This window comes from Mixophyes fleayi, chromosome 6 (assembly GCF_038048845.1).
Source record: "Mixophyes fleayi isolate aMixFle1 chromosome 6, aMixFle1.hap1, whole genome shotgun sequence".
Lineage (NCBI taxonomy): Eukaryota > Metazoa > Chordata > Amphibia > Anura > Limnodynastidae > Mixophyes > Mixophyes fleayi.
In genome coordinates this window covers 126,097,824-126,112,912 of record NC_134407.1, presented here as the reverse complement: position 1 = coordinate 126,112,912, position 15,089 = coordinate 126,097,824, and the positions used below count along the sequence as shown (strand labels likewise).

Here is a 15,089-nt window from a genome sequence, read left to right as displayed (position 1 = left end):
ACTAGATTGTAACGTGTCAGCAGATGTGAAAAAGGAGGTTAATCGACGCGTTGCTTCTTAACCAGAGCGTTGGTTTATTGAACACAGGATATACAGGTATAATGAACAGTTTGTGGAATAAGATGGATTCTCAAGAAGCAAATTACTTCACGTCCGTCAGTACTACGACATGCAAATGCAGTAAGTAAGCCAGCAATTTCACATGCTCTGTAAGCATTCTAGGTAGACAGAAGGACACCATGGGGCATATTTACTGCGGGTGTGAAAAAGTGGAGATGTTGCCTATAGCAACCAGAGTCTAGTTATTTATTTAGTACATTCTACAAAATGACAGCTAAAATCTGATTGGTTGCTATAGGTAACAACACTTTTCCAAACCCACAGTTTAGTAAATATACATGTGTCTGTTGTCTGACCTCTGCCTAGAGACAGCACGTAACAGCTACCACTCTCAACAATATAGTTATTTTATTATACAAATTATAATACAATCAATATGGTTACTTTTCTTCAGATGAACTGCATAATGTGACAGTAAATTGGAAACAATCTGACATAAAATATATACTATTATGATTTTTATCAATGAATGCATACTTATTAAAGTGGGAAGCTTCACATGTGCTTATATGTGTCTTCACCCTCAAACTCCCTGGAAAAGCATTTACAGATCATTCAGTCGGAAAGCTACACACCCTTTCAGTCATTTAGACATTTCTTTATGGCCATCTTTTCAGTCAGTACAAAGGTATATATGACAGCCTGTAAATAGAAAGAAAGGGGTTAATCGTATCGCTAGCATAGATGAGCCACTATGGGACCACCGATTCACAATACGTTTACTAGATTTATTTCCAACTGATCGCTTGCGACTTTGAGTGTCTGTCTAGGCCGAGCCGAAGACACGGTTCTAATGATTACATAATGTTACCTCCTGTTCTCCGGAGCATACACAGTGGCAGACAACATCACACGCAAGAACACTTTCTAAATGGTCATATGTATATGCAGATCCCAAACTGGCCACATGGGATTCTCAGTGTGCCGAGTAATAACGACTGTAATCCTAATGCTTTAATATATACATTGTTATAACGAGAAAGAAAAGGAAATGACTAATAAATCACCAAAGAACAAATATAATGTAATGTAATTGTCCCTAGAGCTGGGATAATTGTTTCTTCTTGCACACAGGTGTGCTGGTGTGATTGACGTATTCGATAATTAATCCAACTGTGAGAAGTTTTCCTCATTGCTCTACTACAGGGATGATAATTACAATTGACTGTCCCTGCCCAATGCCTCCCAACCTTTGACTGCTGCCTACATTTGCTCCAAATATGTAACTCGTCGTTCCCACTATATATATAGTATGTGCATGTCTTATTTTATAGCGCTCAGGGGTATATAACCCCTCCCACATATCGTATAAATCCATCTATTGAGGAGTATGTCTACCCCTCCAATAATGGTTTCTCTTCACTTGCTCGGAGGTCTGGAGTTTTTCTTGGGCTCTGTGTGGTTCCTCCTAGGATCGTGTACAGACTCCACTGAGCCACACTACCAGTGTGGGGAAGAAGGTGTACAGGTCCGGGTGCCACCGGGTTACTTGGGGAGTGAGATTACTTTCCAGGTTCGGGGTGAGTTTCTCTGAGTATCCTCCCTTAATAAACGGAGCATGTGGACTGAAGTTGCGGTGTTTTCACAGTATTAGATTTTTATTGTAAGTTTTTGTTTTGTTTTCTATTAGTTTGTTTGTTTTACAATTTGGCTGTATTTCATCCATCAGTTTGAAAAGCACAATTTTTTATTTGTTACACCTGTATGAATATGGCGCTGTTATAAACTGTCAATTCATTGCTGCTAGTGGAGGTGGGCAGGCTATGGGCTGCCTATCCATTCCATCTCTAGTGGCGGTGGCCGGGCTATGGGCTGCCTATCCATTCCATCTCTAGTGGCGGTGGGCAGGCTATGGGCTGCCTATCCATTCCATCTCTAGTGGCGGTGGCCGGGCTACGGGCTGCCTATCCATTCCATCTCTAGTGGCGGTGGGCGGGCTATGGGCTGCCTATCCATTCCATCTCTAGTGGCGGTGGGTGGGCTGCCTATCCATTCCATCTCTAGTGGCGGTGGGCAGGCTATGGGCTGCATATCCATTTAATCTCTAGTGGCGGTGGCCGGGCTATGGGCTGCCTATCCATTCCATCTCTAGTGGCGGTGGCCGGGCTACGGGCTGCCTATCCATTCCATCTCTAGTGGCGGTGGCCGGGCTACGGGCTGCCTATCCATTCCATCTCTAGTGGCGGTGGGCGGGCTATGGGCTGCCTATCCATTCCATCTCTAGTGGCGGTGGGCGGGCTGCCTATCCATTCCATCTCTAGTGGCGGTGGCCGGGCTACGGGCTGCCTATCCATTCCATCTCTAGTGGCGGTGGCCGGGCTACGGGCTGCCTATCCATTCCATCTCTAGTGGCGGTGGCCGGGCTACGGGCTGCCTATCCATTCCATCTCTAGTGGCGGTGGCCGGGCTACGGGCTGCCTATCCATTCCATCTCTAGTGGCCGGGCTACGGGCTGCCTATCCATTCCATCTCTAGTGGCGGTGGCCGGGCTACGGGCTGCCTATCCATTCCATCTCTAGTGGCGGTGGCCGGGCTATGGGCTGCCTATCCATTCCATCTCTAGTGGCGGTGGGCGGTCTATGGGCTGCCTATCTATTCCATCTTTTGTGGCGGTGGGCGGGCTATGGGCTGACTATCCATTCCATCTCTAGTGGCGGTGGGAGAGTTATGGGCTGACTATCCATTCCATTTCTAGTGGCGGTGGCCGGGCTATGGGCTGCCTATCCATTCCATCTCTAGTGGCGGTGGCCGGGCTACGGGCTGCCTATCCATTCCATCTCTAGTGGCGGTGGCCGGGCTACGGGCTGCCTATCCATTCCATCTCTAGTGGCGGTGGCCGGGCTATAGGCTGCCTATCCATTCTATCTCTAGTGGCGGTGGGCGGTCTATGGGCTGCCTATCTATTCCATCTTTAGTGGCGGTGGGCGGGCTACGGGCTGCCTATCCATTCCATCTCTAGTGGCGGTGGCCGGGCTACGGGCTGCCTATCCATTCCATCTCTAGTGGCGGTGGGAGAGTTATGGGCTGACTATCCATTCCATCTCTAGTGGCGGTGGCCGGGCTATGGGCTGACTATCCATTCCATCTCTAGTGGCGGTGGCCGGGCTATGGGCTGACTATCCATTCCATCTCTAGTGGCGGTGGCCGGGCTATGGGCTGACTATCCATTCCATCTCTAGTGGCGGTGGCCGGGCTACGGGCTGCCTATCCATTCCATCTCTAGTGGGGGTGGCCGGGCTACGGGCTGCCTATCCATTCCATCTCTAGTGGCGGTGGGAGAGTTATGGGCTGACTATCCATTCCATCTCTAGTGGCGGTGGCCGGGCTATGGGCTGACTATCCATTCCATCTCTAGTGGCGGTGGCCGGGCTATGGGCTGACTATCCATTCCATCTCTAGTGGCGGTGGCCGGGCTACGGGCTGCCTATCCATTCCATCTCTAGTGGGGGTGGCCGGGCTACGGGCTGCCTATCCATTCCATCTCTAGTGGCGGTGGGAGAGTTATGGGCTGACTATCCATTCCATCTCTAGTGGCGGTGGCCGGGCTATGGGCTGCCTATCCATTCCATCTCTAGTGGCGGTGGCCGGGCTATGGGCTGCCTATCCATTCCATCTCTAGTGGCGGTGGGCGGGCTATGGGCTGACTATCCATTCCATCTCTAGTGGCGGTGGCCGGGCTACGGGCTGCCTATCCATTCCATCTCTAGTGGCGGTGGCCGGGCTACGGGCTGCCTATCCATTCCATCTCTAGTGGCGGTGGCCGGGCTACGGGCTGCCTATCCATTCCATCTCTAGTGGCGGTGGCTGGGCTACGGGCTGCCTATCCATTCCATCTCTAGTGGCGGTGGCCGGGCTATGGGCTGACTATCCATTCCATCTCTAGTGGCGGTGGGCGGGCTATGGGCTGACTATCCATTCCATCTCTAGTGGCGGTGGGAGGGTTATGGGCTGCCTTTGCATGTTTACTATTACACTTTTTTTTTTTTTTTTTTTGTCAGATGAGTTTGAAATGGGATATGACCTAGAAGGATGTCTGTCCAAATGCCTTTTTACAACTATAGGACCAAATGGAGAAAACGTCTTTTACTCGCCTTACACTGTCTGCCTCTCAGTTCGGAAGGTGGGTTAAAGTTTCATGACTGCATGGTTTCTTCACACAGTTACAATGATTCTGTTTAACAGGTTTGTTTCATTAGGTGGGCTTTATTATACCAGTACAGCCCTGTTCATTCCTTATTGTAATAAGGAATGAAAATGATTGTGGCAAGAAAGTGGTAGAAAATAAATATGCCCCCTGATAGCAAGATGATCTGTGCACTGTTAATGGGTGCAAAATATTGAGAGTTGTCAATCTCATTCCGCCTAGAATTGTATCAATGTCCTGCAATGGAAGTAGCAGAACAAAGTTTCATACAGCTCTTTTAGGAAAAAAAATCTGCCAAAAAAGCACCTTCAACAGAGGAACAAATGTAGCTGAAATCCAACTTTACAACATTATTGTACAAAAAAACAATAGAAGTAAATAGCTTTTCTCTTTGAGGAAACAGTTCAACAGAAAGTATATGTAACATTGTAGTTCCAAAGTCTTATACATTCAAATGTCCATATAGAACAATCCACAAGTGTTAGCATGGATAGGTGTACTGCATGGCATGAGACATTGGTGTTTGTTGTGGATACCATCTAAAGGAATATAAGTGCATGCTATACACTAGGTGATCACAGAAAGGGATCTGGCATTCATGTTTAAGACTTGCTTATAATACCTGCCCTGTTTAACCTTCATTTTTATGACCTATTTACAAAGGATTGGGACACAAAACTATTACAAGGCAAATACCATCTGAGTAATTCTCTAGATCTCATAGTCTCCTGAGCACGTTCCATCAGCTTAATTCATGTAGATGAAGAACAAGCAATTAGAATCTAAGCTTTAATATTTAACTTGCAAATACATATTTCACTAATCAAATGTAATTAATCTTACATTTTATGGTTGTGTAAAGAATACGAATGTTGTTGGAAAGATCTACCTAGAGGTTTAAGTTGGCACCTTATCTACTTTTAGACTGCAATAGCTGAGGTTGAACAAATAGTTTATATTTGAATGAACTAGACACAATGGACCTGATTTATTAAAGAAAGTAAGGCATAAAAATTAGTTTTCTCCTGGACAAAACCATGTTACAATGCAAGGGGTGCATATAAGTTTATTATTTTGCACACAAGTTAAATACTGGCTGTTTTTTCATGTAGCACACATACTTGAGAACTTTATTTTTACACTGAGATTTAAAGTTGGATCTAGGACATGTTCTTCCCCAACTATAAATCTGTCCTCATATTTTACTTTTACCTTCCCCTTCAACGCAACCTGGTTTTGCCAAGTTGCAAAATTTCTTCTTTTTTTTTCCCCCTTAATGAATCGGGCCCAATATGTTAACTATATTTGCTTACCATGTGTTTTCTGTGATATTGCCATTGTTTGACACAGATAAAGGTGTTAATTAAATAGTTTTACTAGAGATGAAAATGTTTTATTAATGTCAAATGACAATAGCTGATGAGCTCCACTGAGATTTGATGATGATGATGCTATTTAGAAAAAAAACTACAGCATGTTTAAGACTTTAGTACAGAAAAAAGTAATATAAAAGCAGAATTTCACAATACTTGTGCTTACGAGTCACTTTAAAGCAGCACTTCCTTAAATTACAAGCTAAATACCTTTTTAAGCGTGCAGCAGATTTGTAAGTTGTCATACAAATTTGTCCTTTTCAAAATCTCTCTGGAGGATAAACTGCCAGTCACACTTAGACTCTTAGCATGTCATTGTTGTGACAGAGCGGTAGAAGGAGGGGGGGGGGGGAGGGTTGGATTTTAGTGCACAGAGCAGAATGAGTGTAGAGGGGGGTTTCAAATCCTCACTACATCATGTGCCATGGGACTGTGGTTGCCATGGTAGTCAAGGCATTGTGTAAACTATGCAGAACAATAAATAATTGCATCCTGAATAACGAAGTCAAGGAAATGGTCAATACCAACTTCTTCTAATAGCCTGCTACAGTGATTTATTTTAAAATGCAAAGCAAAACAAAAAACTTCATGTCATTACTGCTTTAGATATTTATGAACTTTTTTTTTTTTTTTTTTTTACTGTCCCAACAGGAAGGCGTGTGGCTTCTCCGTGTGAGGTTGATCGGGAGTGTTAAATCAGAAGACATTGATTTAATTTGTCCTAAACCAAAATCAAAACGTCCTAGGGTAATTCCCCGTACACACAAGCCCCGAACTACCAAGATGACCACGTCAACCACACCTTTTAGCAAAACGCTGATACAAAATCTTAATAAAACAACCTTTTCATCAAGCATATCTTCACATGCAATGGTGACTTTGCCACAGAAGACATCAACCGTCATAGTTGAGGCTGATGACAAAGTAACACTACTGTCGACAAAAGGTCGTCAAACTAAGGACTTGGCTAGGGCTACAACAGCCCCTCTTCCTCATGCTTGGTGGCAAACTCCAGGTTCATCACAAATATTGACATCAATACAGTCTACAGGACCAACACCAACTACAGATCATTTAGGTGAGATTTCTGGAGTCAAACTTTCTTTTGTATTGCTGCAATCTTTCAGTGTCTTTACATGTTGGTCTCAACCCACAGATATGCTGCAAGCTTCTGTGCACTATTCCATAACGGAGGGTATTTTGCTTGAAGTCTTGGGTGTGACATCTGCTTCCTCCATAGTTATGCTTGTGATGCTATATGTTGCTACTGTGAATATAGCTCTGTTTCTGAGGGTTTCTCTGGGTTGTTCTGTGGAGATCCTAAGTTTTGAGCAGACCCTTGCCTTCCTTGGGGTATCATTCGTTTGTCATTCTAACTTGCTGTTATGTAGCATGCTGTTCAACTTTCAGACAAGAGAAAGAAATTGTGTGAACCTTAAAATATACTTTACATAGGAGGAAAGGGCCAGTGAAAGCTGGTAAGGTGGTGGAATTTGTAGATAAACCTTTATGTGGCTTGCCATTGTGTCTATAAAAGTGTTTTCACGTTCAAATTTTTGTTTTCAATGTAGTTACGGTAAATTGCTTTCCTGATGGGTATTTTCGACTGATCATCTCTCGCTATGTAACCAGTCCGCCCTTGCAGTTGACGTCTGTTCTGGGCCCTGGCACATGTCCTTCCCCTACTGTGATGGGAGATTTCTTGGAATTTCAAGGTTACCTGATGACATGTAGCACCCAACGGGTGAGGGAATCTTATATGTGCTTCTGTAAATAGCCTCACACTGATACTGATGATGGAATCAGCCTCTCTGTCTTTTAGTTTTTTCAAGGACACCTGGTTTACGAGCTCTATCTAACTGCAAAGCCAAATATTCTGGTCTCCCCTTTAGGATCTATAACCCGAGACAGCAGTCACAGGTAAGTGTTTTGTAGCAATAGTATACATGGGATAATTAATCTTATAATAGAACATAAAGATATTGGAAACCAGTGCATTTCTAATATCCCTTTACAAGACTAAGTAATGATGCCTTTCCTGTTGATGTTAAGGCAAAACTCTCATAGTCCAGCAGTCGCTTTCTTTTACAGTGCAGAGTTGGTTTGACTTTTAATAAAGCCCTTTGGGCATTGACACCTTGAATATAGGAAGTAAGTTATTGGTCTGTAAAAATTTAGGAGGATGGAAAATCCCTTTTTATAGCTGCATCACTGGCCTGTGGAATGTGCTATATTGGTTTAATGTACATCCTAGGCTGGACAAATACTAGTCACCATGCAAGCTTAATAGTGCGCTCTGGCAATATGTGCAACTGGACGTTTCAAACTTGCTTTAAGCCAGGCTTAGTTTTATATTAGTATCCTTATTCCTTGTAAGTGCTCATTGTCTTTGGTTGGGAACAACTACAACTTATCACATATCACTCAAATGACTTTGGAGCTAAATGAAGAACTAAACCAAACTCCCTGCAGTTAAGGCTTTATCCATTCTGGCTTTCTTTGATTTGTGCAGGTTTATCACCACCATTTATTTATATAGGTTCCTGAATCTAGAAATATTTATACATGCCTGATGCCCCCACTATTAATACAGAATTGTAAATTATGGAACATGTTTGAAGTGATTACACTTTTTTTACACTACTATTTGCATATTTAATTGATACATTAACAAACTATGTGTATTCTACCCATAACCCTTCTATTTTAGTATACATGTTCATCCTTAGGAACTCTTTTCTCTTTAAGGGTGTTGGCTCAGTGCACTTACAATAGCAGCCTCTCCCTATCGTTTGTTTCTCTTGCTGGATCTCCACCTCCGTTTCCATCAGTGTCGAACAGTGGAGAACTGAATGTGGAGCTGCGCATTTCTAAAGGTATCCAAATCTCAGACACTGTATTGGTATCATTCTGGAATACACACTTCAAAGGTTCCAAGTTGGATTAGTGTACATGCACCTCAGAGTAATTATTATATAGCTTGTTTGTTGGCAAATATCTTCCACAGCTCTCAAGGTAAAGCTGCCAAATGTTACGTTGTTATTTAGTATCGAAAAAGTAACCTATTGAAAACATAATTTTTGGTTGTAAACAATTTAATTGCTGGAAGGAAACCTTGCCACAACACGACATAACGACAAAGCAACAAATAGCATTTTTGGCCTATTTACCAAAGAATTTGCTAATATATAAGAACTGCTACACATTGCAAATTGGACCCGCAGAATGCCGAGTGACCCTGCTATTATATTATATCGGAGGAGAACAGATTATATAGAAAGCACTTTCACAAGAATAACACAACAATGAATTTATAACTAAATAGATATTTCTGTACATATAGATGTGTATCATTTATTTCAGAGGGACAAGTATGTGGGTAGCACTGTTGGAAAGGGGTTAACATTGGTACTTCGCAGCACTGAGGTCTGATTCCAACTAGGGTTTTGTCTGTGTGGAGTTTGTAGGTTCTTCCCGTATCTGTGGACTTAATATGAATTACTAAATATATCAATGTGCTGTGTAATATAATTGATGCTATATCATTTACCCATATCCTTGTAGACCACTGATCTCACACACCACTCTTCTGGGAAATATATATGATGTAATCTCAGTTCTGTTATGTACACAAGCAAAACACTCCAGTGTGTAGAACACATTGAGTATCCCAAAAGAATTCCCACAAAAAGTGAAAGAATGCTTGCAGGTGTGCTGATGGACTGTTTACATGATGGGACTCTCATTGCTCTGATAAAGACATTACAAGGGTCAACTTGTAGCCTGAATAGGCTCTAATATAGCATAACTCCAATGCACAAATCAAAACTTGAAAGCTTTCCATGGGCTCAGCTAATCCATGAAGCAGCCACCTTTCTCCTTGCATGTGTTTTGCTTTATCAAGATGTTGTGCTCCCATACTCATCTTTAGTGTTTATTTAGCAAGTATACTACTATTACGTTACACCACATGGGTTCATCTTTATAAATAAGTTGTCTCTTGCAACTGTGCATTAACGTTCAGATAAATATCAATAAAATTATATATATCCATATGAGACAATTGTCTCAGATCCCCATGTGTAGTTATGAGCACTATCAACAAAATATTACATTGTTCACCATACATTGTAGAACTGATTGTTGCCATGCTTTATTTTAATGCCCATATAAGCTTAACCATCTTAAGTGTCAATATTTGTGTTAAACTGAACCCACAGGAATGTTATTTCAGTCAAGTATCATACGAATGAGATGAGCTAACAGTTGATCAATAGGTGTGTACAGAAAGATCTTTGCAGGAGTGGCTCCCTCCCATTATCAGAAATGTAAACTAGCAAATGATGTTTAAGACTTTCTTGTTGTACTTGGCAGGCAAGCTCTTAACTCTCTGCCTAACAAGCTGTCAGATACTATTGATTTTAATGCCAGAGCCAATGGGTTGCTAGGGACAAATTGCTAGTATGTCCTGCTTTAATAATAATTAATGAAATGTTTATGGGAATATATAGTGTGTGGTGACTGTCCCACCACACAAACTGGGCCTCAGTGTTTGGTCATCTGGCCAGAGCCCAATTAATAGATGAATCCATTTTAGGCCAAATGTGTTGTCATATTAGAGAGATCAGGTGTTCAAGCTGAGCAGTCTGCTTCCCTGTTTTGATCAGATAAACACAATGGGGTTGAAGCAGATTGGTACATAAACCAGTTTACGTATCTCTTATGGAATTGCTATGCGCATGTCTAGAAAGTGGGTACACGCATATGTGCCTAGGCAAACTTGATTTTGGCATTCATGCCTGGAAGGTGGAGAGGTAACTTGGCTAAGCGGTGAAGTCATGTTTACACAAATTCTTATGGTACTATATATAGTCCTTCTAATACCATTACACTTGTCTTACCAGAACATTTATCCAACCTACCATGCTGTGGGGTCCCTTTTTTTTTTTTGTTTGATATTTCAGACAAAACCAGTCCAAAGTGCTGAAAATCACATGTAGATGCACTTATTTCCCTAACAATCTTGGGAGAGTGGGTAAATCCATAAAGATGTATATCAAAGCCACAAAAAAGGGACAGATTATAAAGTAACTAGAGGGAAAGGATTATTGACCCATAAGAGGGGATAGTTGGGAGGGATACAATCTGTTTCCAAGGAGTTTTTCTCTCCTCTGGCACCAACTTATCTTTATCCTTCCACTTACCAGGTTTTGAAGGACCTGCCTGGACTAGAAGCAGAACATCATAAAAGGTGGCTGTTGAGCAGTGATATAGGGTGGGATGGTAAATAGTAGGTGGTGATCATGCCATGATGCCATAGGTATGTCCTTTGTGTATGAACACATCTTGCTGTAAGTTCTATTCATAACTGAAGATTATTGTATGTAAATCTTTCTGACACAGGTTCATCATTTTCCTCATTTTACACATCCCTGGACTTTCCACTTCAGATTCTACTTCGGGAACTTGTGTACTTAGAGGCTAGACTTCTCCAGCCCTCTGATCCCAGACTGCATCTCCGCCTGCACCACTGCTGGGGAGCCCCAAGCTTGGATTCAGCCTCCACCACACGTTGGCCTCTAGTTTCTGATGGGTGAGCACAAATGGTAGCCTGAGTTTTCTCTAAAAGTTATGGCAAGCATGAGCAATTATTGGCTAATATATAGGAAGTTTGGGATTTAAAAAACACCTTAATATTTTGACCTTTTTCCCGTGGATGAATTTGAAGATTTCATTTAAGAAGTTTTTTTTTTTTAGTATCTTTCAGTTAAAGGATAATTAAAAATGGGGAGTGTCTCTCTGGTGCATCATACCACACAGCCCAACAAAAAACAATAATTTTTTTTAGTTGCTAAGGATATTTGTAAAAATTTAGGGTATTTTAGGTTGCTGAATTAAAAATTGAATGTAGTTTTTTCTATTTGGCTCTAGTTCTTGAGATAATACCCTTAATTAATAGGGAACTTAAATTCCCATATGCCATAATGTGTGCGTATGGGAATCTACCAGAACATTCTAGAAGGCGAGACAGGCGTATGTTGTAGGTGTTCACTCTGCGATCATTCTAAAATGTTCCCTGTCTGTATATGTGATCAGTCACCCAACCAGCAGTCAGTTGGCAGTTGAGCGGCTCGCAAGGTGTTTTTCCTTGGTTCTCATCCATGTAATATATTTGTATACATGTAGTGTAAATAAGTCAAGTTGTATACGGAGTGGTTGTAGTGACAATTTGTAAATAGTGTTTCAAGTAGAATAAAATCAATTAACAAGTCAATAGTTGAGAGGGAGGAAAAAAAAATTCTCCCACCGCTCCTTATTAAACCTATTGCCACCCTAAAATCTCACTGTGGCCATTTTAAGTGACGAGAATCCCACTAGCAGCATTTTCTACAGTTGCAATATATAAGGCAGGTCGGACATTTTGTTTGTTTTATGTTAAGTCTGTATTTCCTCCTTGTCATCCTCATAGTAATCTGCTTTTTTAGGTCAGTATAACTATTGTTGGAATTATTCGGAAAAAACGTACCCCACTTAGGAAGAACTAGTGCAAAACATGCTCACAAACTTTAAAAATGTGGGTACTAATATGAGCATAGAGGTACACTTTCTCCATAGCCACTTACACAGATTTACAGATAATCTTGGTGATTTAAGTGAGGAACAAGGGGAGAGGTTCATAAAGAATTAAAGATGATGGAGGAAAGGTATCAAGGCAGATGGAACAAACACATGATGGCTGACTATTGCTGGAGCCTCCAATGTGTTTCCTATTTGTGGGTTGTCAGGACAAACAGCGTTTTACTATGCATTAATTGTAATTATCTGTTTACTATATATCTGTTATACTGAATAAAATGCCATTATGTATTTCATGTGTTTACTTTTGTATGATTTGAGACCATGTCAGTGCTTATTTGTAAGTAGGCTCTGCCAGACTGCTATATTGTTTTTCAATGGGGTATAAATTATCTCAAATTAGGGCCAATGTATCAAAACCAATGTCCTATTCGGAGTCTGCACCAGAAAGTTACCCCAAAATCACTATTGTGACTGGCAATAAAATGCGTGTTGACCAGTTATACATATTTTCTGGTAACAGTAAACTTTTTTTAACTCCTATAAATGTTCAGTAAAACCTGTCAACTATAACATTAATGTAGCATTTTCAGATATGGAAAATTATCTATGCTTAGAATAGATTGTATCTGTTGCGTGCTGGTTGACATGTGTCCTCTGATGGGATGTGGCTCTGATGATTAGTAACAATCAGATATAACCGTTTTTATCCTGCTCAGTAACAGAGCTTCCACTTGGAGACCAATGTGTAATAAGACCAGATCAGTGTGTGATGCACTGTTGTCTCTGCAGATGTCCATTCTCAGGAGATGACCCAATGACAAAGATTCTGCCAGGACCCATTCCCTCAAGTTACCAAAGATTTGTGGTCTCTGCCTTTACTTTTATTGCCTTTCCGAATAAAACACAGGTATGTCTGGAGAAAACGAAATTTCACTATGTGGACACCAAAACTATATCCTATTATATTTCATAACTGAAGTAACAAAACAAAAAACCTATGTATTCAATTTCCTCAGCAGGCATGTTTAAGAGCCTGCTTTATTTGTAAATGGAAATGGTTTTTGGTCTTCTTCCTGAGGCAAGTTCCTGAACAGAAGGACTATGATGGGTATTTTGTTGTTGTACACTTCCATGTAGGGTGGCATAGTGATTCACATTACTTACAGCACTGGGACCATGGGCACTATCTGTGTGTAGTGTGCATTGGTTTCTTCCAGATGCTCAGGTCTCTTCCCACACTCCAAAAAACATGCTGGTAGATAAATTGGCTGTTGACAAAATGGATCCTAGTTTGTGTTGTAAAGCATTTGGACTGTAAGCTGATAGGGTAGAGACTGATGTGAATGATATTCTCTGTAATAGGGTGGTGCTATATAAAGAAATGTGGTACCCAAGGAGTGTTCTCCCTAAGCTCAAATTTGTACATATTTGAACACCCCAGAAACTATATAGATATTTTAATTGAAATACTTGTTGCAATGCTCTGTATGTCAAAGTGACTCTCCCTTTAACCAAATAACTATCGCAATGTCTCCCAGGTCTATATTTTTTGCAGTGTCTCTGTGTGTCTGCCATCCCTTTCTGAAAGCTGTACATCAGATTGTGGAACTCTCACACGCAGTAAGTGGATGAGTTTAATCATTACATGATCCCTGTAATTTCATTCCTCTCTAGCTGTCTGCTTCTCCCTAGCTTCTAGTTTTCATGAAGGCTGACTTCCTATCTAGCTTGCAGGCATGTTGCCTACTTCCTTTTCTCACTTACACTCTTCCTCTTTAGGAGCTCGTCGTTCACAGTCCAGTGCTTCTCTGCAATTTGTGAGCACCTCTGGACCGCTGATTTTCCAGCAGGCTGAAGACTCAGGTACAGAAATAAAGAGATACAGCTTACATGTTTTACCCTAGCTTTCTAACACACCCTTTCTCTTTACACATGTCCCCTCAGGATTGGCCAGACTCCAGCACCTGATGCCAGCTTTTTCAGGGATCATCATTGCATTCCTATTCCTGCTTGTATTGCTGTTTCTTACTGGCACTCTGAAATGCAGTTCTTTCACTGTTAAGTTTAGAGGTCATTTAAGACTTAGATGAAATTGTCCTCTGTAATGTCCCTTGTGGGCATTAAATATGTTGAAAGGAGAACATGATATATAGTTCTTAGTGCTGTACTGCGAGTAAGACTAAATGACTACAGCCTTTAGATGCAGTCTTTGAATAATGGGAGGCTGTGTCATGATATCTACTGCTCATTTTCCACACCACCTCCATGACCAGAGCCAATCATTGACATCACACACTGGTGACAAACTGCTCAGATGTCCTTATGCATGGTGTTATGAATAAATGCAGTGGAGGGCAGGAAGCACATCAACAAGGGCTTGCACTGGGCACTGCCATTGCTTCTGAGTCGGATGCTTAAGAAGATAATTTGTTTCAAATTTTGTGAGATCGCAGGAAATGGCAGATTCTGACAGAAGATTTTCTCCTATGGACTTCTAGTAAAACAGCACCCCAAACATACAGGAATCACTCTTCAGGCTTATATACAACTGTAAATACTAAAGTTTGTCTACCCTAAAGGGTGTATTTCTGCTATAAAAATGTATAAATAAAGTTCTCCACAGAGATAAGGGTGTTCTTTTTTTAGACCTTTGCAAAACTTATTTATATTTTCAAATAAAGATTGACAATTGAGAAATATTGTGGTGGTTTAGTATCCAAAATTTACACTGTGCAAATGCAGGTTGTGCTGTGCACTGTTGGTCCTAACTCCAACTCCTCTAGACACAAAGTAAGGCAGGGGTGGTGAAGTGTGAATGACAGGGAAGTCATGTGTGAAGTGTCACAGATGGCACCTTTCATGCTTGTGCATTG

General features: G+C 41.5%; 1 protein-coding gene across 1 annotated transcript; it reads left to right on the top strand.

The window, feature by feature from the left end:
- The first annotated feature begins 1,430 nt into the window (after nucleotides 1-1,430).
- On the top strand, nucleotides 1,431-14,845 carry LOC142161573 (zona pellucida sperm-binding protein 1-like). The gene is made up of 11 exons (XM_075217304.1): nucleotides 1,431-1,640; nucleotides 4,119-4,240; nucleotides 6,289-6,715; nucleotides 7,209-7,381; nucleotides 7,460-7,557; nucleotides 8,386-8,513; nucleotides 11,041-11,230; nucleotides 13,006-13,123; nucleotides 13,755-13,836; nucleotides 13,996-14,079; nucleotides 14,161-14,845. The coding sequence occupies exons 1-11, from the start codon at nucleotides 1,451-1,453 to the stop codon at nucleotides 14,304-14,306; spliced, it is 1,758 nt and encodes a 585-aa protein (XP_075073405.1). The 5' UTR covers nucleotides 1,431-1,450; the 3' UTR covers nucleotides 14,307-14,845.
- Nucleotides 14,846-15,089: the final 244 nt, after the last annotated feature.

Coding starts and splice junctions, on each gene's coding strand:
- LOC142161573 (XM_075217304.1), top strand. CDS start 1,451: ATGTCTACCCCTCCAATAATGGTTTCTCTTCACTTGCTCGGAGGTCTG. Junction 13,124..13,754: donor CCTTTCCGAATAAAACACAG/GTATGTCTGGAG, acceptor AATGTCTCCCAG/GTCTATATTTTTTGCAGTGT. Junction 14,080..14,160: donor CCAGCAGGCTGAAGACTCAG/GTACAGAAATAA, acceptor ATGTCCCCTCAG/GATTGGCCAGACTCCAGCAC.